Source organism: Oncorhynchus keta, chromosome 6, assembly GCF_023373465.1.
Source record: "Oncorhynchus keta strain PuntledgeMale-10-30-2019 chromosome 6, Oket_V2, whole genome shotgun sequence".
In the NCBI taxonomy this organism is placed as follows: domain Eukaryota; kingdom Metazoa; phylum Chordata; class Actinopteri; order Salmoniformes; family Salmonidae; genus Oncorhynchus; species Oncorhynchus keta.
In genome coordinates, this window is record NC_068426.1 from 19,973,500 (window position 1) to 20,000,496 (window position 26,997).

Below are 26,997 nucleotides of genomic sequence, written 5' to 3' on the forward strand. Positions count from 1 at the left end.
AGGGAGATTCCTAGATGTGAGTGCAGGAGGACAGGAGACAAAGGAGTGTGTAGTATTGGTGGAAAATGTTGTGTTTGTAAACTAGCGGTACCCATGGTACTGGAGATCAGAGGTGTCCAGTGAGAGAAAACCCTGTGAGTAGGTCAAGGCTAATAGAGAGTGATAGGAATAACATGTGCTTCATTAAGGTTGTTTTTTTGGTGTTCATGGCCATGGTTGTCAATTGTACAGCAGGAATGGAACGTTAATCACAGAGGATAGATGTTGTGGTGGCAGCTGCAGAGAAGTACTTGGGCATACGCGATTTTACTGCAAAATAGTTACCAGACGTTTTGAACTATAGTGTCCCGTCCTCCCAGGCTGCAGGCCTGGAGTAGGATCAAATAGGGCCAAAGTAGTGGAATAGTGGTGAAGTTGTAATGGGTGCAGGGGTAGTTGGTAGGGCAATTGTTTCACAAAGTGTAATGAATTCATACTACAGAATAGTAGGCTGATGCACAGTCAATACTGTAAGTGGCAGCAGAAGATGTTTTTTTTTTACCTTTATTTAACAAGGCAAGTCAGTTAAGAACAAATTCGTATTTACAATGACGGCCTACCAAAAGGTAAAAAACCTCCTGCGGGAATGGGGGCTGGGATTAAAAATGTAAATATTGGACAAAACACACATCACGACAAGAGTTACTCCACAAAACTACATAAAGAGAAACCAAAGACAACAACATAGCATGGCAGCAACACATGACAACACAGCATGGTAGCAACACAACATGGCAGCAGCACAAGATAGTAGCAGCACAAAACATGGTACAAATATTATTGAGCACAGACAACAGCACAAAGCAAAAAGGTAGAAATAACAATACATCACGCGAAGCAGCCACAACTGTCAGTAAGAGTGTCCATGATTAAGTCTTTGAATGAAGAGATGGAGGTAAAACTGTCCAGTTTAAGTGTTTTTTTGCAGCTCGTTCCAGTCGCTAGCTGCAGCGAACTGAAAAGAGAATCGACCCAGGGATGTGTGTACTTTGGGGACCTTTAACAGAATGTGACTGGCAGAACAGGTGTTGTATGTGGAGGATGAGGGCTGCAGTAGGTATCTCAGATAGGGGGGAGTGAGGCATAATATTTTTTAAATAAATAAGCATCAACCAGTGGGTCTTGTGACAGGTACACAGAGATGACCAGTTTACAGAGGAGTATAGAGTGCAGTGATGTGTCCTATAAGGAGCATTGGTGGCAAATCTAAAGGCCGAATGGTAAAGAACATCTAGCCGCTCGAGAGCACTTTTACCTGCCGATCTATAAATTATTTCTCCGTAATCTAACATAGGTAGGATGGTCATCTGAATCAGGGTTAGTTTGGCAGCTGGGGTGAAAGAGGAGCGATTACGTTAGAGGAAACCAAGTCTAGATTTAACCTTAGCCTGCAGCTTTGATATGTGCTGAGAGAAGAAAAGTGTACCCTCTAGCCATACTCCCAAATACTTGCATGAGGTGACAACCTCAAGCTCTGAACCTTCAGAGGTAGTAATCACACTTGTGGGGAGAGGGACATTCTTCTTACCAAACCACATGACCTTTGTCTTGGAGGTGTTCAGAACAAGGTTAAGGGCATAAAAAGCTTGTTGGACACTAAGAAAGCTTTGTTGTAGCGTTTAACACAAAACCCGGAGAAGGGCCAGCTGAGTATAAGACTGTATCATATGAATATAAATGTATAAGAGAGCGTCCTACTGCCTGACCTGTTGTTTATGTAAATTGAGAAGAGCGTGGGGACTAGGATCGAGCCTTGAGGAACTTCCTTGGTGACAGGCAGAGGCTGAGACAGCAGATGTTCTGACTATACACTGCACTCTTTCAGAGAGGTAATTAGCAAACCAGCCCAGACACCTCAGAGAAACCAATACTCCTTAGCCAGCCCACAAGAATGGAATGGCCTACCGTATCAAAAGCTTTGGCCAAGTCAATAAAAATAGCAGCACCAGATTGCATACCAGGGAATACTAGACATCAAGAAAGCCAGTCAGTTGATTATTGAGAAGTTTTTCCAACACTTTTGATAATTAGGGCAAAATAAAAAATAATAATAATAAGAGGGTGATTGTAGCATAAATACTTTTGAGGAGATGAGAAACCCCATTGGAATCGTATTTACGCACGTCGTGTGTAAATTTGCACATACGTTGTCAATTGGCCGCGCGGTGCATTCTGGGTGATTCAGGGACAGGGAGATCGCTCCATCAAGGAGTAAATGGGAGTTATTTGGGCGTTAGCTCAACAAAAAAAAACATTAACATGACTTACGTGAACAAGAGGTATAACGTTACAAATCTTTTCCGATATATGTGATGATGAACTTGTTCTCTGCAATATCGTAAAGCTTTGAAATCGTGACATTGCGTTCTTTCGAAGAAAATGAGCACGTTTCTCGACTCATACCCTGGCTTTTAGAAGGGATTAGTTTAGCAACCGCGTGACACAGCATGATAACGTGAACGCGATTGGTCAACAGTCTGTTGGGCGGAGCGTTATGTTTCTCCATTCATTTCCCGCAGGGATTCTTATCTCTTCCTTTAATTAAGAAATATATATGCAATTCAAGAGGCTTTATTTGCATGGGTTATATGTTAACATTGCCAAAGCAAGTGAAATTGATAAACAAAAGTGAAATAAACAAAGTGAACAGTAAATATTACACTCACAAGTTTCAAAAGAATAAAGACATTTCATATGTCATATTATGTCTATATACAGTGTTGTAATATCTCTGATTGCAGAGTTGTAACAATATCTATTGGTTGCAGTTAGAGAGCAGTGACGTGAGCGGTACAGCTGATCGGGCGATAACCGGGCACTGAGGCAGTCAGCTCAGCTCGTTCGCCTGGGATGTTTTTTGTGATGTTACCAAGACAAAGATACACAACTACAGAGGTAAATGTAACCAAAAGGCACAACTAATAGTCATTAATGCCGTTATGCTGCCGCGTGATGTGACATTTGGGGAACATGGTTCACGTTCGCTATTTTAGCTGGTCAATTGTTGCAGTGGGCAACATTAGCTGTCGATTCTGTGATCGTTTATCAGGCCTTTCGGGTCTGACTGTACGTTTGAATCGGACTTGTTTAGGTATACGGGTAGTTTATATAATAAATTAAGCTGATAGAATAGGCAGAGTTTCTAAACCCAGAGACGCAACATCGCGAGACTTCCTGGAACGCTTGTCAAGCAGACCAGACCGGGGTTTGAGAAGTTAAAAAAATGTATATCATTAGCTGTTCATTTTCGCAATCTAAAGGCACAACCTCGATTGGAGCCAATGTCTTAATAAGTAGTTGAACATGTTATTACTCCAACCTCGTGAAAGTCACACCTTTGTGTTGATGGCGTGCACACGCGCAGTTCGGCGCTAGACGACCGTTTGACCCGATGACTTATTTCTGCGCATGAGTTTAGCGAGCCAACATCGCCAAGACATATTCGATATTTGGTGGATATTGATTTTCTCATCAATACCTATTGAACCAAGCATGCCATTGCTATGAAGATGGTATATTCTGAATCAGGGGTGGATGGAGATAAATCATCACCTTTTTATTTACTTTTATTGTTATTTTTAAATAATACGATTTGGGATTTCAATCTTCAATACCTCTTACACCTAGTGTGCCATGATCATGATAATTATATATTTATTGAAAAAGTGTTTTAGGAGAAAAATGTGTCCATCATTCCCGGATTCAGAATATATAATTTTAATAGTCAGGGCACGCTTTGTGTAAGTGCTATTGAAGCTTGAAAGCAAATAAAAAATAAATACATTTCAACAACAACAAAAGACGGTGGATTTTTTGTCCACTCCCTCACTCACTATGTATTTTATATATATATTTTATATATATATATATGTTTATATATTTTTTTAAAGTGTGGATTTTCTCCATCCATCCAATTCAGAATATACCATCTTCATAGTCATCGCATGTTTTGACGAGAGAACCTAATATCCAATATAAACTACTTTTACCTCCGTACTTCACGGATGACGCAAAGCATGTGAAATAGGACGTAATGATGACGCTGGGTCCGTGCACTCATTTCGCTGTGTAGGACCTTGCGGGGCCTCATCTTTTCAATGTGTGAACAATGTATGTATAGGAATTGCCGTAGTTCTGCTGATAGGACGAGACACCTCGCATGAAGTAAGTTTCTATATATGGGCATTACTTGCAACTGGAGCCGCTGCAAGAGCGAGTGGCCGTTTGATTTCCGGGCCGGCGACGTAATTCATGGCAAACAACGGTAGGATAAATATAGCCAGCTGAATGTAGCCAATATAATACCATTTGAAAACTTTTCTGTGTCATCATTTGGGGATTTTAAATTGTAAACAATCACGGACGCACCAGTAGAGGATGTAGGAGAGTCCGCAGTTCTCCAAGGAAGAACAATCTCCTGCTACCCACCACTTCGCACTTGTCTTGCTCTCTAGCTAGCATCTGTCACTACTATTTGGTTACACAACCATCTCCTATGCAAAACAGTAACACGTGTCTCAGCATGGTGTAAAAAAAAGCCGTGTTTACCTCAGCAAAACAACACAGAACACTATGGATATGTAATCGACAGAATCGTCTCAAGTAAGTTAGTTAGGTTAGATCTATTTTGTGAGACGATTATCAGGATGAGAGACATTTTATACAGCTGAAAACGGCTAGCTAACGCCGACCATATCGAAAAGGGTTACGCAATCGGGACAGTTTGTGCAGACACGAATGTGATGTTCTTGCATTACGAAGTCAAGATGTGTTTGTCTTACAGAAAAGAGGATGAAAAGAACATGATTACCACCGATGGCCTCTCTAAATGCGAGGCGACACGGCGCAAGACGGGGAAAAGGCCACTGGGGGAGATGCTGCACCTTCTGTCCGCTGTCATTGTCTGGCTTGTGACGGGGACAACTATCTCCAGTCTTAACAAATGGATATTTGCAGTGTACAACTTCAGGTACCCCTTACTGCTATCGGCCCTGCACATGTTGACAGCAATAGTGGTGGACTTTTGGCTTATTAAACTTCGAATGCTCCAGCACAAAGGCGGTGTTGACAAGCATAAGGACCTTACCAACAGCGCCAAATGGAAGGTGTTTCTATTGAGCTTGACATTTTGTGCCAGCATTGCGTTTGGTAACGTGGGTCTGAACTATGTCCAGCTGTCATTTGCCCAAATTATCTACACCACCACGCCAATCTTCACCCTGGCGATTTCCACCCTTATCTTGGGCAAGCAGCATCACATCCTCAAATACACGGCCATGATGCCCATCTGTCTGGGGGCCTCGTTCAGCATCATGGGCGAGGTCCAGTATGACCAGACTGGTTGCTTCTTCGTTTTTGCTGCAACAATGTTGAGAGGTGTCAAAACCATCCAGCAAAGTGAGTAAAGTCCCAGCTGCTAACTTTTTTATTATGCTTTTATAATAGTTATTATGTTGCATTTCTGATGGGTGTTGACACATTGTCTGTATAACTGTGGTAGGCCTAAGCAATTAACGTATGGGTGTTAATGTTGGAATAAATCAGAATGGCCCTGTGTACTTTAATAGTTTCCCTTCAAGAGAGTGGAAAATAATGCCCCTAACTGAAATACTCTATCAGTGTAGTTTTGGTGTTCCCTTCAATCCTATGTTTATATTAAACTTCCCACACTGCAGTTAGGGTTGGAACATTTCACTGATGCTCTGAGTCACTCCTCAAGTGACACACCCAGTCTAGCTAGAGATGTTGTGTTGCCTGTTGCTAAGGAAACTTTCAAAACTACTGACAAGAGTTTACCCATGGAAAATGTATCAAAAAGGACTAGTCCCTGCCTGGTAAACTGGTTTGAGCCTATGTTTCCTCTAATTCTTTTCACCACTGAGCAAATTTCAGGTCTGCTGAGTGCAAACTTTCTGTGCAACTTCCGGCTCACGTTTACTGTGAACACTGAGGCTGTACTCGCTTTAAGTTAGTTTTAACGGTGGTCAAGTAGTCTACTGTGGCTATTTGATCATAATGTAGGCCTTACCATCAAAAACTATGGAGACATTAACATTTTAACATGGAAATAGCTGTTCTATCGTTCAACCTTCAGTAGCAACCAATGTGGTGTTCAATGTAGGCCTACATTCCATGAGACTTTTGAAGAAAAAAACATGCAGGGCTTGACATTAACCTGTTTATCCACTTGTCCATCAGACAAGGAGGTGACTGAAAATGTTGTTGTGGTGTTTGATGCAAGAAACTACTTTACAAAATAAAATGTATAATTATTCCCATACAACTTCCCCTTTTAGGACAAAAATAATCTATTTACCTGACTGGCTTTTCAAGGATGTCTAGAAATGCACAAGTTTGGTGCTCTTGTAGGAACCAATCACTCTCCCATTGCCGCCTACAAATGATCTATAACTGGGCTAATAACTTACTAACTAGCAAAGGATATAAACAACAGTTCAGGATATATGTAACAGTCCAGTAAGAGCACCTACTCCCATCTGCCCACTGCACTGAGGCTAGGAAACACTGTCACCACCGATAAATCCACGATAATTGAGAATTTCATTAAGCAATTCTCTGGCCATGCTTTCCACCTGGCTACCCCTACCCCGGTCAACAGCCCTGCACCCCCACAACAACTCCCCCCATTTCTCCTTCACCCAAATCCAGATAGCTGATGTTTGTTGTGGAGAATCGTTACAAAATAGAACACTTACAATAACTTGTGAATTCAATATAGGCTTTTAATACAAACATATCAGAAGCCTAGATGGTCTGCGGAACACACCCTTTTCCAGAGCAATGGCTCTGTATTTATACACATACAACATATGAGTCCATCCCACATGCAAATGAAGTTACTTCCCTCAGTCCATCTGCCACCATTATCTTTCAATCTGTGCTTCCTGCTTGTTCACGCCCAATAATGCTCATATCTGCTTTCAGTTAAGTTATAATGGTGGCGGGACCTCTTCATGTCCCAAAAATAATACATGCCCATCTTATCCTATGGGCCCCTTATGTTTAGCTTGGTGTGTTCTTTGGTATGTCTGTCCTTATTAGGACTAGTAGACTATGTCTCTTCTCTTCATGTCCTAAAAATATATGTCCTATGTCTATAGTCCATCTGTTGGTCATTTGGCTGACCCCCTCCTTTGTGTGTCCCTCTGACCTTGATATGTCCAGCTGTCCTATGCTCTCATGGCCTTACTTTGGTTTCCTGTCCTATACAATAGACAATGCATTTTACCCTAAACATTTATGCATTTTATGGCACATTTATGCATTTTATGGCTTTGGCCATTACCTCTGTTATTTCTTGGTTTCCTGTTTTTACCAGAATGGCAAATGCACTCTAAGTGTATCTTCCTCTTGTGGTCTAATGTACACCTTTGCTCTACAGTATTATGTTTGTCCCTATATGTACAGCTTGCTCCACCCACATGTTCTGAAAGAGCGGCAAAATCTGGACTCCTATAAATCAGCCGGGCTAGACAATCTGGGCCCTCTCTTTCTAAAATGCCCCTATTACTAGCATGTTCAACCTCTCTTTCGTATCGTCTGAGATTGGAAAGCTGCCGCGGTTATCCCCCTCTTCAAAGGGGGAGATACTCTAGACCCAAACTGCTACAGACCTATATCTATCCTACCTTGCCTTTTCTAAGGTCTTCGAAAGCCAAGTTAACAGATCACTGACCATTTCGAATCCCACCGTACCATCTCCGCTATGCAATCTGGTTTCCGAGCTGGTCATGGGTGCACCTCAGCCACGCTCAAGGTCCTAAACGATATCATAACCGCCATCGATAAGAGACGATACTGTGCAGCTTTATTCATCAACCTGGCCAAGGCTTTCTACTCTGTCAATCAATACATTCTTATCGCCAGACTCAAATGCCTTGGTTTCTCAAATGACTGCCTCGCCTGGTTCATCTACTTCTCAGACAGAGTTCAGTGTGTCAAATCACAGGGCCTGTAGTCCGGACCACTGGCAGTCTCTATGGGGGGTGCCACAGGGTTCAATTCTCGGGCTGACTCACTTCTCTGTATACATCAATAATGTCGCTCTTGCTGCTGGTGATTCTCTGATCCACCTCTATGCAGACGACACCATTCTGGATACTTCTGGCCCTTCTTTGGACACTGTGTTAACTAACCTCAAGACGAGCTTCAATGCCATACAGCTCTCCTTCCGTGGCCTCCAACTGCTCTTAAATGCAAGTAAAACTAAATGCATGCTCTTCAACCGATCACTGCCCACGCCTTGCCGCCCGTCCAGTATCACTACTCTGGAAGGTTCTGACTTAGAATATGTGGACCACTACAAATACCTAGGTGTCTGGTTAGACTTTAAACTCTCCTTTCAGACTCACATTAAGCATCTCCAATCCAAAATCAAATCTAGACTTGGCTTCCTATTTCACAACAAAGCATCCTTCACTCATGCTGCCAAACATACCCTCGTAAAACTGATTATTCTACCAATCCTTGACTTCAATGTAATTTACAAAATAGCCTCCAACACTCTTCTCAGCAAAGTTGATGTAGTCTATCACAGTGTCATCCGTTTTGTCACCAAAGCCCCATATACTACCCACCACTGTGACCTGTATGCTCTTGTTGGCTGGGCCTCGCTTCATATTAATCGCCAAACCCACTGGCTCCAGGTCATCAAGAAGTCTTTGCTAGGTAAAGCCCTGCCTTGTCTCAGCTCACTGGTCACCATAGCAGAACCCACCGGTAGCACACACTCCAGCAGGTATATTTCTCTTGTCACCCCCAAAGTCAATTCCCCCTTTGGCTGCCCTTCCTTCCAGTTTTCTGCTGCCAATGACTGGAACGAACTGCAAAAATCGCTGAAGCTGGAGACTCCTATCTCCCTCACTAACTTTAAGCACCATCTGTCAGAGCAGCTCACAGATCACTGCACCTGTACACAGCCCATCTGTAAATAGCCCATCCAACGAACTCATCCCCATAATGTATTTATTTATTTTTGCTCCTTTGCACCCCAGTATCTACTTGCCCATTCATCTTCTGCACCTATCACTCCAGTGTTCAATTGCTATATTGTAATTATTTCGCCACTATGGCCTATTTATTGCCTCAACTCTCTTATCCTACCTCATTTGCACACACTGTATATATATATATATATATATACTTTTTTTTCTATTGTATTATTGACTGTATGTTTGTTTATTCCATGTGTAACTAACTCTGTGTTGCTGTTTGTCGCTTTGCTTTATCTTGGCCAGGTCGCAGTTGTAAATGCGAACTTGTTCTCAACTAGCCTACCTGGTTAAATAAAGGTGAAATGAATAAAAAAGTTAAGTGAATGGCACAGATCTATATATGGTAATGGTCTGTTTTGGATATAGGCCTACTACAGCTCTGATTGCTTATGGTGCACCGGTCTGTGTAGAATACGGGCCTAAGTAGTGCCTGTCAATGCATCTGAGTAGGACTATTGCATTCTGCCTACAACAAAATCTCTTGCATAGTTATTTTTGCATGCTAAGTACTGCATAGTTCATTTTGTATTGGCCTGTTGCATTGAAAGTGGCTAGTATTGCATTGATTCGATCACAATTCCCACAGTAAAGTGAAACGTTGATAGTGTTAACGGGGGAAACTCTAGCTTCTATCCGCACGCTTATTTCTTCTGTGCGCAGGTAGCTGCACACACCCTCGCAGGCCCGCAACTTAGAGGGAACATTGGTTGGAGCACTCAAAAAAACAGGCAGAGAGCTCCAACCTGTTTACCGTAATTAAGTCCTATCACTACATTACACACTGTCAAGCGCAGAATGTCCATCCACTTATGAATACCGAACGTAGGTAAGGAATCATCGATGTGTTCTGTTTCCCCTAGGAATTGATGTCAGCTGGAGGTTTATGTTGGCTTAATTGGTGTCCTAGTTAAAATCATCTGACCAATGTGTCATTTGAATCCTGGTTCTGTATTTGACCAGTATGAACTTGTTCATATATTTGCTGTTGACCTACTTGTTTTGTCAGTGTACAGCGTGTACTGTACAGAGCTGTAATGATAATGAGCTTGCTCGTCTCATGATGTCAAATCCACTCCCGAGTTAACAAACCGCTGACATTTTGATGTTCTGAACATGGCAGACTTTGCATTTGACCACTGCGTGTTAAGCCTACTTTTGTGTGTGTGTTCTGTCTCTATGTAGGTTATATTTAAATGGTTTTCCTTGTGTGTCTCTCTCAGGTATCTTGCTCCAGGAGGAGAAGATCAACTCTGTGTTCCTGCTCTACCTGATGTCCATCCCCAGTTTCTGCATCCTGGCCGTAGCTGCTCTGGCCCTGGAGAACTGGGCCGTGCTAGAGTCTCCAATGCATTATGACCACAACTTGTGGCTCTTCATCCTGCTCAGCTGCCTGGGCTCTGTCATGTACAACCTGGCCAGCTGCTGCGTCATAACCCTCACCTCCGCCGTCACCCTGCACATCCTCGGCAACCTGAGCGTGGTGGGCAACCTGCTGCTCTCCCAGCTGCTGTTCGGCAACGAGATGTCAGCGCTCAGCTGCGTCGGCGTGGCACTCACACTCTCCGGCATGCTCATCTACCAGAACTCTGAATTTATCTCAGACTACATGGACGCACGGCGAGACAAAGCCAGGGCGCTCATTCGTGGGAGGGAGGAGGACATCGCTGGCCCATCACAACCCCCCCAAGACCAGCAGGGGAGCAGGGATGCTGAAGGCAAGCGAGAGGACAAGAGAGACTGAGAGAGGAGGAGGATAGGAGTTGGACTGTTTACAGCAACCCTGTTGCTTAGTTAAGTCAGGTGGTTCTGTGGAGAGGATCAGGAGATGGGCTTCAACCTCATGAGGTCATAGTTGATGATGACATGAGTGACAGAACTTGTTTGTTGGGTCGTTTTTACCTCTTCACTGTGCCAATGTATTTATTTCTGCCATGGTCTCATAGAAGTCAGTCTAGGCCAGCTGACACAAAATCTGATGCCTTTCTGAAAGTGACAGTTGAGTTTTCACTGTTCTAATACCCATACGTGCACACATCCTGGTATATGCATGCATGAGCACACAATGTGATATATCTCATGAGGTGTCGCTCTCACTACTCCACTGTGAAAATGTTCAACATGAGTGAGTGCTCAATGGGATGTTGGGAGGGAAGGACTAGGAACACCTATAGATGGGCACAAATAAAATAAAAATAAGCATGGTACTGTTACCTATCCTTCCCCTGGTCTTGTATCAGTGTGAATGAGGTTTCCTGGCAGCTTTTTATGTGGTGGATCTTAATATGGGGGGGTGTAGCATTTGTTCTAGTGCTATAGCTTTTGTCTAGATGACGTTTACATTGGTGGAGACATGCAAGCTAACAGGGTCGGCATATAATTTCTGTTGGCTGTTTGTAGGCATGGAGGTCAGTGAGCCACACTGTTAATCTACTGCATGGTGAAGCGCAGATCTGAGGCAAGCACTTTGTCCTGCTCAGCGACCTCTTATTGCATTTCCTCTTAATAAAAGGAACCTATTATAATCAGTTTAATAACCTCCAACCTGAACAGCAGTTATCACTGCAGAAAACCTCTATTATTAGGCCCATTCACTCTAAGGAGTCTCACTCATCTTTAGTACAGTTCTTTTCTTCTGGGAGAGATCATAAAAAGGATTTCATGATCCTCCTTCCTGCCGCTCCTGGGCCGAACAGAAATGAAACCTGGCAGAGTAGACATGTCTCCACTCAGAGGGTGCCTCTATTTTTAACCTTTTACGTTTAGTCTCCCTTAACCTCTGCTGGACAGTGTTATTGTAACTCCCATTACAATACATTTTAATATTTATTAAGACATTTTAGTTTTGTTTATTTTTCTTCTGCTTTTTGAAGTGGGTAAGGGACATTGCTGTTTTATAGGTCTTAGAAAGGACAACGGATGTTTTAGTTTTGCCATCTACGTAAAAAAAAAAAAAACATGTAATTTGAAGTTTGAAAGCACTTACGGTATCTTGTCTATAGCAGGGTTTCCCAAAGTTGGTAATTGACTTCTTGGTTTAGCTTCTGTTCAGCCTCGGATAGACACTGGACAACAAAGTTGCTCTCTAATGGGAAATGGTTATATATATTTTGTTACCCACCTGTTCTTTTTTCCCCTAATATGTTGCCATATGCACAGCAGTAGAGACAGAATGATTTGTTGCCAGCCTCGACCTGATAACAGACGTTGGAATGAAGATCAGATTCATGCCAGTCACCCATTTGTTTTAACATTCAAGAGGGTCTTGTTATTGATGTTAGTTTAAATACCTCAGTCTTCAACATGGCTTGTTAAAGACCATTTGTTTAATGACTTATGTAAGTTAGCAGTTGAAGAGAGATCAAGCAGCTGAAAGCATGTCTGCCCACAACCACGGTTTGTCAACTGTTTATAATCTGTTAAATTGCCTACTGTTTTTAAAAGCCAATTTGGTTTAGTACCTTTGGATTGACAATGAGGGCTTTTCAATCACACAGCCCTTAGAATATATATATATGACTATACCAGCTTCACAGATCGTAGTTTGATTTGTTCATACGGAGTTATCTTTGAGGGTGGGGCAAAGCTCATATTGCACTGCCGAGTTTTGGAGATGCTGCCTTTACAGCATCGGGCTCATGTGTATGTACTGTTTTTGATGTCTGCAAAAGTTAAATGTAAATCATTGTATTATATTAATGTATTTTACAATCATGGCTGGCTCAAATATATACTGGTTCAAGAACATATGTCTCCTGTCTTTAGATTAACAAAAAGCTTAATGGCATGTCTAGACACACTAAGCAAACACACAAAGTACAGTTTGCTAACTAACTGAAAACACTGGTAAAGTAGCTGGCCACACTACTGGTATGGTGAAGGTAAGGGTAGGGATGTCCCAAGGTTCCCGTATAGCACTAACCTATGTACTACTCTGTATGTATTTAGTTGAGCTCACCACGTGGTGGAGGCATTTCCCAGTTACTGATATGTTTGACCTCAAATCCCCCAGTCTCAACTTGGACTGGGAGTTGCCAGTGAGCTCACGATATTCGGTACCAACATGCGATATAGCGATTCAATGTTCCAAATGTATTGCTCACCAAATGTCTACTGTAGAGGGACATGGAAATAAAAGTGCTCCCTATTTTAAGAGGATTTAGAACAAGCTATGAAGGAGAAATACTGGAGTTGTGGGGCAGGTACAGCCAACTAGCGCAAAATAATATTGTGATATTGTCAAAACGATACAGTGCATTCGGACCGTGTTCAGACCCCTTGACTTTAGCATTTTGTTACGTTACAGCCTTATTCTAAAATTGATTTAAAAAATTATTTGTCCCTCAATCTACACACTAACTCATAATGACAAAGTAAAACAGGTTTTTAGACATTTTTGCAGACTGATCTCCTGCATTGTCTTGGCAGTGTGCTTAGTGTCATTGTCCTGTTGGAAGGTGAAACTTCGCCCCCGTGTCTGAGGTTCTGAGCGCTCTGGAGCAGGTTTTCATCAAGGATCTCTATACTTTGTTCTGTTAATCTTTCCCTCGATCCTGACTAGTCTCCCAGTCCCTGCCTCTGGAAAAACATCCACACAGTTTGATACTGTCACCACCATGCTTCAACGTAGGGATGTTGCCAGGTTTCCTCCAGACGTGATTCTTGGCATTCAGGCCAAAGAGTTCAATCTTGGTTTTATTAGACCAGAGAATCTTGTTTCTCATGGTTTGAGAGTCCTTTAGGTGCCTTTTGGCAAACTCCAAGTGGGCTGTCATGCCTTTCACTGAGGAGGGGCTTACATCTGGCCACTCTACCATAAAGGCCTGATTGGTGGAGAGCTGCAGAGGTGGTTGTCCTTCTGGAAGTTTCTGCCATCTCCACAGAGGAACTCTTGAGCTCTGTTAGAGGGACCATTGGGTTCTTGGTCACCTCCTTGATCAAGGCCCTTCTCCTGATTTTCAGCTTGGCCAGGCCGCCAGCTCTAGGAAGAATCTTGGTGGTTCCAAACTTTTTCCATTTAAGAATGATGGAGGCCACTGTGTTCATGGAGACCTTCAACGCTGCAGAAATCTTTTGCAACCCTTCCTCAGATCTGTGCCTTGACATAACCCTTTCTCGGAGCTCGACGGACAATTCTTTGTCCTCGTGGCTTGTTTTTTTTCTGACATGCACTGTCACAGTGGGGCCTTATATAGACAGCTGTGTGCCAATCCAATTCATGTCCAATCAATTGAATTTACCACAGGTGGACTCCAATCAAGGATAATCAATGGACACAGGATGCACCTGAGCTCAATTTTGAGTCTCATGGCAAAGGGTCTGAATACTTATGTAAATAAGGTATTTCTGTGTTTTTTAAAATACATTTACTAAAATGTCTACAAACATGTTTTTGCTTTTCATTGTATGTAGATTGAGGATGTTTTTTTATTTAATCCATTTTAGAGTAAGGCTGTAAAGTAACAAAATGTGGAAAAAGGTAAGGGGTCTGAATCATTTCGGAATGCACTGTATATCGTCAAATATCTCTATGTAATTGTATCAACCCCCCCCCCCCCATCACTAGTCTCAACCTTAAGAAAATAACATACTGAAAGTAGATTGGATTTGTTATCCATCTTCTGCCAAATGTGTGTGTGTTCTGTCTTTCCATACAGGGATGTCTTGGCTCTCTGTAAACAGTGAACAGTCGCTTTTTTGCCTGAATAAGGCAGTGTTGTTGCTCCCCTTCTTCCCTTGTATTTAACCCTTTCACTTCCTTTCCAATTATTTGTATATAGGGCTCTCTAAACAACTCTTCACTCACCCGCTGAGTTGATTAAGAGCTTTTTGTCAAAATGGTGTCATTACAAAGACATGGTACTCTCTCTAGTTATGCCTCTTAAAGTTTTGCATGACATAAGAGTCAATTGAGGAGAAGAGTTTTGAAGGAAGTAGTGAGGGAGGAGAGGACCGACAGTCCCATGATTCATTCTGTTCTTCCTCCTCCTCCATCCTGGTCCAACTCTGAGGCAGGGAATGTGGTGTTAAAGGGCTGAGCACTCTCCTGTGCAAGTCTGAGGAAGAGGAGAAAGTGGGACAGGGGTACTGAACTGAACATCACGGTAAAACTGAAGTCTCCATCCCCTGTCGCAAACAGCTGCTGCGTTGTCCCCCAAGACACAGACAGAACCCACAAAACAGGTAGGTGTGTGACTATCACTCTGACTCTCCTGTTGTCTCAATTCCTATAACAGCTTTTAGCTTCCTCTATATGAATTGATGTTACACTTCATGTACTGTATGTTTAGTTACTGTGTGTGTAGTAATATCAGTCTGTCTGTCATCTGTCTTTCTATCCATCTATTGTCCTCTGTGCAAATTTCATGGATGATTGGTGTTACAATGTGCGAAGCTAGATTACTATATTTGTACATGTTTTATACTGTTTGTGTGCTGGTCTAGGCTGGTTGCAGAGAGAATGAGGGCACTTCAGTGTTAACACAAACAGTTCTCTAGAGTAGCATGGTTTATGTCAGTTTAGACCCACTCACTGTTTATATTCAGATTACTGGACAGACTACAAGTCGAACAGATGGTGTTATGCGTTTACATTATGAGAACGCTGCTATAAAGATGATTCTGAGATAATTGTCTTTAAATTTACGAACCCTAATTGGTATGAATGGTGTCAGCAATTTGTTTTGTATCTAGTATTATTTTGACCTTAATATAAATTGTGGTATTTCTAGTGCTAAAGAGGTAGAGAGCCTTGAACAGAACAAGGCTACATCAATAACTTCATTTAGACAAAAGTGCAGATAGAACCTTATAGTCCCAAGCGCTCTAAATGTCAATGCTGCCTAACCCTGTTAGCTTTATGAATGTAATTATATAACTAGCTTACATTAATGATGGTGTGTACTTATAATGATTCATGTAGACAGGGCTAGTCCTCTCATCTCCACACACCAAAAACATTATTTTATCTCTAGCACGCAAATACTGCACACACACACACACACACACACACACACACACACACACACACACACACACACTTGTCTTGCTCTGTCAGTCTGCCGTTCTTCAGATCTATCTCTGGTTCAGCGAAAAGAGAGAGATGGTTGAAGATGATCATATGTTTAATGTAGGCCTATGTGCAGGTAACTGCCAAAATAAATCAAACCCCAGCATAGTGTCTTGATGGGGCATCAACAGGGCGTTGGGTCTTGGCATAGATTCGACAAGTGTCTGGAGTGATGTGACACCAATTCTCCATCATTTGGTGTTTTGTTGGTGGTGGAGGAAAATGCTGTCTCAGGCGCCGCTCCAGAATCTCCCATAAATGTTCAATAGTGAAGGTGCATAAAGACTTACCACAAATGCCTCGTTTGCTAAATTCTACGTATTGTACATTGTCCTCCGTTACTCTTCTTTTGTATCGGCATTAACACAGTATACATGATCCCAATTCTAGTTCAATGATGGCGGCAATTAGACAAAACGAAAAAGTTGTTTGTGCTGATGAACCGGCACGTTGGACCATGTTGCACGCCGTAGTTTAAGAACTCCGTGGGTAGTGCTAATAACAATGACGTCATATTTGAATTCCTCCACCTTCATGCACCTTCACCATTACGTTAAGATCTGGTGACCGAGACACACACACTTTAAACCCCTTATGCACACTTGAGACCCCTCTTCAAATTCACTGAGATCTCTTCAAGCCATGGTATCTAAAATAATGGGAAACTGGGCATTTTTATACATGTTGTTGCTTAGGGAATTAATGTTATTTATAATAAGGTTTACATGGAGAAAATTGGACCTCTTTGAAATGAAAGTGGATGGCCCTCCCTTCAGCAAAGTATACTTTGACCTAAACCCTCCCTGAACCCTTCACTATACCCCAAAATATAATTACAACAAAGTGGATAGCAGAGAACATGTCTACCATTTACCCTCACTTCTTGGACAGACCAGAGCCTTAGATATGCAGTTATAGAAACTGTTCTTTGTCCTGTCAGCATTACATGGCAACTCGACTTTGCCTACTTTCAGCACAATGAGCTTCCATTTCTGACTGATTGTGCCTTGGCTGCTGCTTCAAGTTTCAGCACAACAATGTTACTCAAATCGGGTTTATTGTGAGGTCAATAACTCTGATAAATACATCATGGGCAACAAACATATTGTTTTTAATCAATTCTATTACAGTAGTAGCAAGCTATCAAAGTTGACCTCTGGTCCTCTTTATCTTCACGCTCTCCTTCTCAAACTGAACAGAACACAGGCTATAGGCTAGTCCGTGCGCAAGATAAAGCATTTTTTGGACTAGGCCTAATCAAAAACTATTTACAGAAGTAACCTTTGACTCTCCTCCTGAACTCCCACTGTAGGACTACACAGCAAAGCTATTGGTTAGGCAGTACACTAAAATGTTTTTGATCAGCAAGAGCAGAACAGGCCGGGGCTCAGGGTTGGAATGTCCCTTGCAGTGTGCAATGCAGCGTAGATATATTTACACCATCCCTGCAGCTATCTTAGAAATATAACTTTGCTCTGTGCTTCTCTGAGCATGCACTTCATAGCCTATAGGCTGTGGATAATTTGATTGAGACCACACTAAATAGCCGATAGGCACACTTGATATAGCCCCAGCTGAGAATCAGAGATGAGGGGTGGCATCGGGCACACATCGATATATAGGCTAATAAGCAACTAATTATAAAACACTGAGAAATATTGAAATTTCATCCATTACAAATTACATGACCCTCCCCTGGACTAGATACAAAAAATTACTAAAACCTCCCCTTGACTGAAATTGAAAAAGCATGACCCTCCCCCATTTTCCTTCAGATACCCATTATGTAAATGTTGATCTGTCCCTTAATTAACTCAGGAACCACATCTGCGTGGAAGCACCAGCTTACAATATATTTTGTATCCCTCATTTAGTCAAGTGTTTCCTTTATTTTGGCAGTTACCTGTATGTCTGCTAGCTATGCAACTGCTTGCCATGGATCCATCAACGACATATAATATTAAAATGCATGTCAATCTCTCCTTGCTCAAAGTAGAGGCGAGATTGCTTTCATCACGACTTGTATTTGTGAGAACTATTGATATGTTGAATGCACCGAGCTGTCTGTTCAAACGACTAGCACGCAGATCAGACACCATGCACACCCCACAAGACATGCCACCAGTCTCTTCACAGTCCCCAGGTCAAAAACACACGATGGGAGGTGCACAGTACTACATAGAGCCATGACTACATGGAACTCTATTCCACATCAAGTAACTTGTGAAAGTGGAAAAATCTGATAAAAATACACCTTATAGGGAACAGCAGGGACTGTGAAGGGTCACAGGCATAGACACATGCATACACACCCACATGTACACATGGATGTTGTGTTGTAGATATGTGGTAGTAGAGTAGTGGCCTGAGGGCACACACTTAATGTGTTGTGAAATCTGTTTTGAAATGTAATAGTTTTGAATGATGTATATAACTGCCTTCATTTTGCTGGACCCCAGGAAGAGGGCCTTGGCAGCAACTAATGGGGATCTAAAATACATACAAATTCAAACTAATGATGTTATTTGTTCTGGCTCTTTGGATATTTGTGTAGGAGTTCTTGCCATTGGAGCCCCCTTATCTCTGTTCTTTACCTTATTTAGAAGTCCCATACAGTGCGTTGGACATGGAGGCGGGACCTCATGAGGGAGTGGCGGGGGCTGTGTTTGCAAACGAGACCTCCGAGACGAACCCCAGTGACACACCGTCAAGCATACTGAACAGTCAGCAGTTATCTGCTATTGAGGATGAGGAAGTCCTGAATAAACTGGTGAGGCAGTAGTAGTGCATACTTCACATAAACTGTTTCCATTATCTTGTCCAATTACTTTTTTGTCGACGTTTAGAAAATAGATGTGACAATTGCCTGCTAAGGTATGTTTCTATTTATCTTGGGTTGATAAAAACAGCTGGACGTAATGACATCACACACACACACACACACACACACACACACACACACACACACACACACACACACACACACACACACACACACACACACACACACACACACACACACACACACACACACACACACACACACACACACACACACACACACACACACACACACACACACACACACACACACACACACACACACACACACACACACACACACACACACACACACACAGAGACAGACATATATATACAGTGGGGAGAACAAGTATTTGATACACTGCCGATTTTGCACCTTTTCCTACTTACAAAGCATGTAGAGGTCTGTAATTTTTTTTAAATCATAGGTACACTTCAACTGTGAGAGACGGAATCTAAAACAAAAATCCAGAAAATCACATTGTATGATTTTTAAGTAATTAATTTGCATTTCATTGCATGACATAAGTATTTGATACATCAGAAAAGCAGAACTTAATATTTTGGTACAGAAACCTTTGTTTGCAATTATAGAGATCATACGTTTCCTGTCGTTCTGGACCAGGTTTGCACACACTGCAGCAGGGATTTTGGCCCACTCCTCCATACAGACCTTCTCTAGATCCTTCAGGTTTCGGGGCTGTCGCTGGGCAATACGGACTTTCAGCTCCCTCCAAAGATTTTCTATTGGGTTCAGGTCTGGAGACTGGCTAGGCCGCTCCAGGACCTTGAGATGCTTCTTATGGAGCCACTCCTTAGTTGCCCTGGCTGTGTGTTTCGGGTCGTTGTCATGCTGGAAGACCCAGCCACGACCCATCTTCAATGCTCTTACTGAGGGAAGGGGGGGAAGATCTCGCGATACATGGCCCCATCCATCCTCCCCTCAATACGGTGCAGTCGTCCTGTCCGCTTTGCAGAAAAGCTTTCCCAAAGAATTATGTTTCTACCTCCAAGCTTCACGGTTGGGATGGTGTTCTTGGGGTTGTACTCATCCTTCTTCTTCCTCCAAACATGGCGAGTGGAGTTTAGACCAAAAAGCTCTATTTTTGTCTCATCAGACCACATGACCTTCTCCCATTCCTCCTCTGGATCCAGATGGTCATTGGCAAACTTCAGACAGGCCTGGACATGCGCTGGCTTGAGCAGGGGGACCTTGCGTGCGCTGCAGGATTTTAATCCATGATGGCGTAGTATGTTACTAATGGTTTTCTTTGAGACTGTGGTCCCAGCTCTCTTCAGGTCATTGTCCAGGTCCTGCCGTGTAGTTCTGGGCTGATCCTTCACCTTCCTCATGATCATTGATGCCACACGAGGTGAGATCTTGCATGGAGCCCCAGACCGAGGGTGATTGACCGTCATCTTGAACTTCTTTCATTTTCTAATAATTGCGCAAACAGTTGTTGCCTTCTCACGAAGCTGCTTGCCTATTGTCATGTAGCCCATCCCAGCCTTGTGCAGGTCTACAATTTTATCCCTGATGTCCTTACACAGCTCTCTGGTCTTGGCCATTGTGGAGAGGTTGGAGTCTGTTTGATTGAGTGTGTGGACAGGTGTCTTTTATACAGGTAATGAGTGGAGAACAGGAGGGCTTCTTAAAGAAAAACTAACAGGTCTGTGAGAGCCGGAATTCTTACTGGTTGGTAGGTGATCAAATACTTATTTCATGCAATAAAATGCAAATTAATTACTTAAAAATCATAAAATGTGATTTTCTGGATTTTTGTTTTAGATTCCGTCTCTCACAGTTGAAGTGTACCTATGATAAAAATTAGACCTCTACATGCCTTGTAAGTAGGAAAACCTGCAACATCGGCAGTGTATCAAATACTTGTTCTCCCCACTATGTGTGTGTGTGTGTGTAAAATAAAAACATATGCCTTTTGCTAGCTAGCATTAACTAGCGCTAATTGGCTGTACCTGTGCCAAAACTTCTCATCCTATAGCTTATTCTCAATCTTTTTAAAATTATGAGCCAACATGTTTTCAGCACTTATGTCCATGACTGATCAAAACTAATTTTCTCATGTGCTCTCGTCTCTCTGCCGCAGACATATAGGTAACAATATATGTTTGGAACAAAATATTAAGTTCTGATTTTCTGATGTATCAAATACTTATGTCATGCAATAAAATGCAAATGAATTACTTAAAAATCATACAATGTGATTTTCTGGATTTCTGTTTTAGATTCCGTCTCTCGCAGTTGAAGTGTACCTATGATTTAAAAAAAATTACAGACCTCTACATGCTTTGTAAGTAGGAAAACCTGCAAAATCGGCAGTGTATCAAATACTTGTTCTCCCCACTGTATATACAGTCATGGCCAACATTTTTGAGAATGACACAAATATGAGTTTTCAAGTCTGCTGCCTCTGTTTGTATGATGGCAATTTGCATATACTCCAGAATGTTATGAAGAGTGATCAGATGAATTGCAATTAATTGCAAAGTCCCTCTTTGCCATACCAAATTAACTGAATCCCCCAAAAACATTTCCACTGCATTTCAGCCCTGCCACAAAAGGACCAGCTGACATCATGTCAGTGATTCTCTCGTTAACACAGGTGTGAGTGATGACGAGGACAAGGCTGGAGATCACTCTGTCATGCTGATTGAGTTTGAATAACAAACTGAAGCTTCAAAAGGAGGGTGGTGCTTGGAATCATTGTTCTTCCTCTGTCAACCATGGTTACCTGCAAGGAAACACGTGCCGTCATCATTGCTTTGCACAAAAAGTGCTTCATAGACAAGGATATTGCTGCCAGTAAGATTGCACCTAAATCAACCATTTATCGGATCATCAAGAACTTCAAGGAGAGCGGTTCAATTGTTGTGAAGAAGGCATCAGGGCGACCAAGATAGTTCAGCATGCGCCAGGACCGTCTTCTAAAGTTGATTCAGCTGCGGGATCGGGGCACCACCAGTATAGAGCTTGCTCAGGAATGGCAGCAGGCAGGTGTGAGTGCATCTACATGCACAGTGAGGTGAAGACTTTTGGAGGATGGCCTGGTGTCAAGAAGGGCAGCAAAGAAGCCAATTTACTAGTATTTGCCATATTCTAATAATTATCATGTGCCAATGTATCTCCACGGTCCGTGCCATGGTGAGACTTGCACTCCTGTAGATCTGTAATAATTGGATGGTGAAACTTGCATCCAGCCAACCAGAAAAGCAAGGTGAAACAATTCAGGCATTCTTGAAAGTCAGGGCAATCCTTGTCCTGCAAAGAAGCATTATTTGTTTACAGTTGAAAAAAAAACATTTGCAAGCAGTAGGCATTTAGAATGAAATGTGGAGTGAAGGGTATAGTAAGGCCACATGATGACATCACGTGCTCTGCCTACCTGCAAGAGTATTCGCCAATGATTTCTTATTCGGAAAAACACTTGTTTCCATCAACATTTGTCATAATAAAGAAAATCCAGTGTAGGCTATCTTTAGATAATTTATCCTATATCTGCCATTTCCATGACATATTTTGTAGAGTAAAGCTGGGTCAATGACACCTGCCAATAGACAGCAGGTGACCTTTTTTTGTTGTTTCGCACACCAAGTAAGGAGTTTTTAGCATGGAGGTTAATGAGTGTCGAATTTGGTCAACAACCCCTTTTCGAATATTCAAATAAGGATTACAATAATGAGATGTATCCGCCAATCCAAAGAAAGGTGAGAGATAGACAGCCTGCCATGCCGCTTTGTACACAACGACTCCCATTGTTAGGGCGGGGAGACATGTATCTTGCCAGTATTTCCATAAACTTTGCTGTAAATCTCGCCAGCTTGTAGTCCTAAAAACGGAAATGATTTACCTCTAGTTCGTTCAGCCATTCCGATGGGCAAAATGAATGGAGAAAGGATAGGCTTATGAGATCTTATACGTTTTGATCTATGAGATGATATCAGTCAGTTAACATGACCTTTATTAATTAGGAAGCCTGTATGTGCGTTATGGGTTTTTTAATGACATAAATGCTTCAAAATTCACAAAAAGTGACATTAGCTGATGTAATTGTATAAGATCTCCTCTGCCTTGGTTTACCACAGACCTTATTTTCTGCATTTATCCAAAAACCCTACAAAAACCATGCTGAAGAGGAAGGAAACCGCTTAGGGATTTCACCATGAGGCCAATGGTGACTTTAAAACAGAGTTTAATGGCTGCGAGAGGAGAAAACTGAGGATGGGTCAACAACATTGTAGTTACTCCACAATACTAACATAATTGACAGGGTTAAAAGAAGGAAGCCTGTACAAAATATAAATATTCCAAAACATGCATCCTGTTTACTAAAGTAACACAGTGAAATATTTGGCAAAGCAATTCACTTTTTGTCCTGAATACAAAGTGGTATGTTTGGGGCAAATCCAATACAACACATTACTGAGTAGCACTCTCCATATTTCAAGCATAATGGTGGCTGCATCATGCTATGGGTATGTTTGTAATTATTAAGGACTGGGGAGTTTTTCAGGATAAAAATGAAACAAAGCTAATCACAGACAAAATCCTAGAGGAAGACCTTGTTCAGTCTGCTTTCCAATAGACACTGGGAGATGAATTCACCTTTCAGCAGGACAATAAACTAAAACACAATCAATCATATTTCAATCAAATGTATTTATAAAGCCGTTTTTTACATCAGCCTATGTCACAAGGTGCTATACAGAAACCCAGCCGACAATGCAGATGTAGAGGCACGGTGGCTAGGAACAACTCTCTAGAAAGGCCAGAACCTAGGAAGAAACCGAGAGAGGAACCAGGCTATGAGGGGTGGCCAGTCCTCTTCTGGCTGTGCCGGGTGGAGATTATAACATGGCCAAGATGTTCAAGCGCTCATAGATGACCAACAGGGTCAAATAATAATAATAATAATAAGCGGTTGTAGAGGGTGCAACACCTCAGGAGTAAATGTCAGTTGGCTTTTCATAGCCGAGCATTCAGAGTTATTCAAGGCTAAATCTACATTGGAGTTGCTTACCAAGCAGACAGTGAATGTTCCTGAGTGGCTCAGTTACAGTTTTGACCTAAATCTACTTGGAAATATATTGCAAGACCTGCAAATGGTTGTCTAGCAATGACCAACAGCCAATTTGACAGAGCTTGAAGAATTGTTTTAATAATAATGGCCAAATGTTGCACAATCCAGATGTGGAAAGCTCTTAAAGACTTATACAGAAAGACTCCCAGCTGTAATCACTGTCAAAGGTGCTTCTACAAACTATTGACTCAGGGGTGTGAATACTTATGTAAATGAGATATTTCTGTATTTATTTTCAATAAATTTGCTAACATTTTTAAAAACAACAATATTGGGGTACTGTGTGTAGATGGGTGAGAAAATATATTTAATAATTTAGAATTCAGGCTACAACACAACAAACCATGGTGGAGTTATTGCCTACAAAAGACGCCATTACTATTGAGTTTGGCCTTGGTCTCCTCATCTTTTGGTTTCTACATGGGTTTATCTCTGACAGTTGGATAAAGCTGTGGATTTTGATGAAAGGCGAATGATCCGCGCTGCATTGAGGGACTTGCTCAAGAAGAAGAGAGGTAAGATCAGAGAGCTTATATTTTTTTCAACGTGAAATGTGACAGGATTGCATCTCTGCTATCACTCCTGACAACCCCTTTGAATGTCCACTCGCTGACCTACTTCCAATTTTAATACTACAATTCTCTTTTTCTCCCTCTACTTCTCTCTAAAGAGAAGCGAGAGAAAGAGCGGGGGTCCAGGCAAGATGACCTGAGGCAGCAGGCTTCGAGTAAAGCAGGCACAGGACGGATGGGAATGAACAGAGGCCAGACCAGCAACCACCAGCAAAGATCCCACAGTTAGTATCATATCCCTGCGAAGGACACAACACACACATATTTTTACATTTTAGTCATTTGGTAGATGCTCTTAACTAGAGCGAATTACAGTTAGTGCATGCATCTGAAGATAGATAGGTTGAATAACCACATATCACATATCAGGCATAGAAAGTAAAGTTTTTCCTCAATAAAGTAGCTATCAGTAGAGGCAGACCAAGTGCTGGTTCTCTCTCTCTCTCTCTCTCGCTCTCTCTTGCTCTCTCTCGCTCTCTCTCGCTCTCACACTCTCTATCTCTCTCCAAGCTTTCAAGTCAAAGTGGGATTGTGAGAGATGACCTGCTTCCCTACTCAAAATCACTACATGCCCCCTTCTGTTTCTCTACAGTGCACAGCCAACTCTCTGCATCAACCACCAACTCCTTCACTAAAACAACTGGCAGGTGAGTCATTGAGCTAACAGCCAGCCATGCTTCACGTGTGATCGATCAAATTCTGCATTGTCTAAGTTGTGATACTAGGAGTGTGTTAAATAACGTGTTTATCCTCTCTCCCCAGCATGGCCAACCCAGCTATGGCACCAGCCCATCAGTGTTCCCCTGTCGTTGCAGAACCCAACATGAAAAATGTCAAGCAGATGTTACTGGATTGGTGCAGGGCCAAAACCGAACCATATGAGGTAAGCATTTGAGGACTCACTATCTTATGAATATATTCTTGTTTTCTACCCACAGTATCCCCAGCATACCAATAACCTTACTTCACTTGATCAATGTCTTTGTAAATCCACTCCCTCTCCTCGCTCTCTTTGGTGTTCCCTTTTATGTCCCCTCCTCCCTTACCATGTGCAGGGGGTGGACATCCGCAACTTCTCCTCCAGTTGGAGTGATGGCATAGCATTCTGTGCACTGGTGCACAGGTTCTTCCCAGATGCATTTGAGTACTCCATACTCAACCCCAACGCACGCAAAGACAACTTTGAGCTGGCCTTCAGCACTGCAGAGTGAGTTTCCTATGTATCTATTCTAAACAAACATTGAAACACACACACACACACACACACACACACCCTCAGCCACAGAAAACCTACTCTGACAAAAGTCACTTTCTACTCATAGATGCACAAGAAGGCCCCAAGGGCTGTGCAGTGATCGATTGAACTTGACAAAAATACCTTCTCTCAGGAAAAAAAGAAAATCTGTATTGTCTACTAGCTCAGCTGCCAGTGGATCCTGCCTGGGGACAATGATTGTGATTGCTCAGGCATGTGTCTCTCTCCTCTCCTCTCCTCTCTTTTGGCTGTAGAAGGCTGGCAGATTGCCCCCCTCTGCTGGACGTTGAAGACTTGCTGCGGATGCGTGAGCCTGACTGGAAGTGTGTGTACACATACATCCAGGAGTTCTATCGATGCCTGGTGGAGAAAGGCCTAGTTAAAACCAAAAAGAAACTCTAGAAACGGATGTTTCGCAATATGGGGATGGGGAGGGCATATAAGAGTTTGTAGTTTGCTGCAGTGCCTTTTAAGCACATAGCTGGGATTTTGTATTAACTGTGTGTATCTTTGTATTGGTTTGTGTGTATTAGCTGACACTTTCTGTGTATGTGTTGAGAGGACAGCTGGCACGTAGGATCAGTACATTCCACTGAGATTACACATCTGATATAATCTCAGTCAGAGCCATGGAGAATCTGGGAATGGCTTTTTATGGTGCTGCTGTGCCCTGACTACAAAGCCTTTTTGTGGATAGGCTATGTATGGGTTAAAGATACATGAGGTCAAATGTAATGTGAACGATGTGGTTTGATTTGTGAACATGTATTTTGTTCTGATCACATTATAGAGTACTACTGCATTTATATTACGGGGAACCCACACCATTTTCAGCCTGAATGAGGATTGTTGCCAAGTCATTACTGTATTTGGTCACTATTTAAAAATGGAAAATATGCCTGAAGTCTACTCCATCAAAGTTTAGACCCAAAGGAATCTTGATCCAGGGCAAATAAAATGCAGTGACTGGCTCGCAGTAACACTGACTTATTATTGGCTAAGCTACTCAGGACCACCATGTGCTCAGAGACAGACTATAATCATACTATATAAACACAGAGTTGCCATACCCTGTCCTGCATTTGTATTTTCATCTTGAATGGTTTGGATGTTTTTCCCTCCACTATTG

At 42.2% G+C, this 26,997-nt stretch overlaps 2 protein-coding genes across 7 annotated transcripts; both read left to right on the top strand.

The window, feature by feature from the left end:
- Positions 1-2,116: 2,116 nt before the first annotated feature.
- On the top strand, positions 2,117-12,795 carry LOC118385190 (solute carrier family 35 member E4-like). 6 transcript variants are annotated; one of them, XM_035772116.2, is made up of 4 exons: positions 2,121-2,318; positions 2,808-2,934; positions 4,823-5,436; positions 10,274-12,795. In XM_035772116.2, exons 3-4 carry the CDS (start codon positions 4,842-4,844, stop codon positions 10,792-10,794), a joined length of 1,116 nt encoding a protein of 371 aa, XP_035628009.1. In that variant the 5' UTR covers positions 2,121-2,318; positions 2,808-2,934; positions 4,823-4,841; the 3' UTR covers positions 10,795-12,795. The 6 variants fall into 6 exon arrangements, with proteins under 6 accessions (XP_035628006.1, XP_035628009.1, XP_035628005.1 ...); XM_035772113.2 differs by lacking the exon at positions 2,808-2,934 and having other exon boundaries at positions 2,117-2,318; XM_035772112.2 differs by lacking the exons at positions 2,121-2,318; positions 2,808-2,934 and adding an exon at positions 4,001-4,303.
- Positions 12,796-14,950: 2,155 nt separating this feature from the next.
- LOC118385192 (smoothelin-like) lies at positions 14,951-26,937 on the top strand. Its single transcript, XM_035772119.2, has 8 exons — positions 14,951-15,233; positions 18,723-18,889; positions 24,481-24,556; positions 24,712-24,837; positions 25,206-25,260; positions 25,376-25,496; positions 25,669-25,820; positions 26,123-26,937. Exons 2-8 carry the CDS (start codon positions 18,746-18,748, stop codon positions 26,268-26,270), a joined length of 822 nt encoding a protein of 273 aa, XP_035628012.1. The 5' UTR covers positions 14,951-15,233; positions 18,723-18,745; the 3' UTR covers positions 26,271-26,937.
- The last annotated feature ends 60 nt before the right edge of the window (positions 26,938-26,997 follow it).

Excerpts from the sequence above, each read along its gene's own strand:
- LOC118385192 (XM_035772119.2), top strand. The coding sequence starts at position 18,746 with ATGGAGGCGGGACCTCATGAGGGAGTGGCGGGGGCTGTGTTTGCAAAC. Across the intron at positions 24,838-25,205 it reads CCACCAGCAAAGATCCCACA|TGCACAGCCAACTCTCTGCA; the intron begins GTTAGTATCATA and ends GTTTCTCTACAG. Across the intron at positions 25,261-25,375 it reads TTCACTAAAACAACTGGCAG|CATGGCCAACCCAGCTATGG; the intron begins GTGAGTCATTGA and ends CTCTCTCCCCAG.
- LOC118385190 (XM_035772112.2), top strand. The coding sequence starts at position 4,218 with ATGGGCATTACTTGCAACTGGAGCCGCTGCAAGAGCGAGTGGCCGTTT. Across the intron at positions 4,304-4,822 it reads GTAATTCATGGCAAACAACG|AAAAGAGGATGAAAAGAACA; the intron begins GTAGGATAAATA and ends TTTGTCTTACAG. Across the intron at positions 5,437-10,273 it reads TGTCAAAACCATCCAGCAAA|GTATCTTGCTCCAGGAGGAG; the intron begins GTGAGTAAAGTC and ends TGTCTCTCTCAG.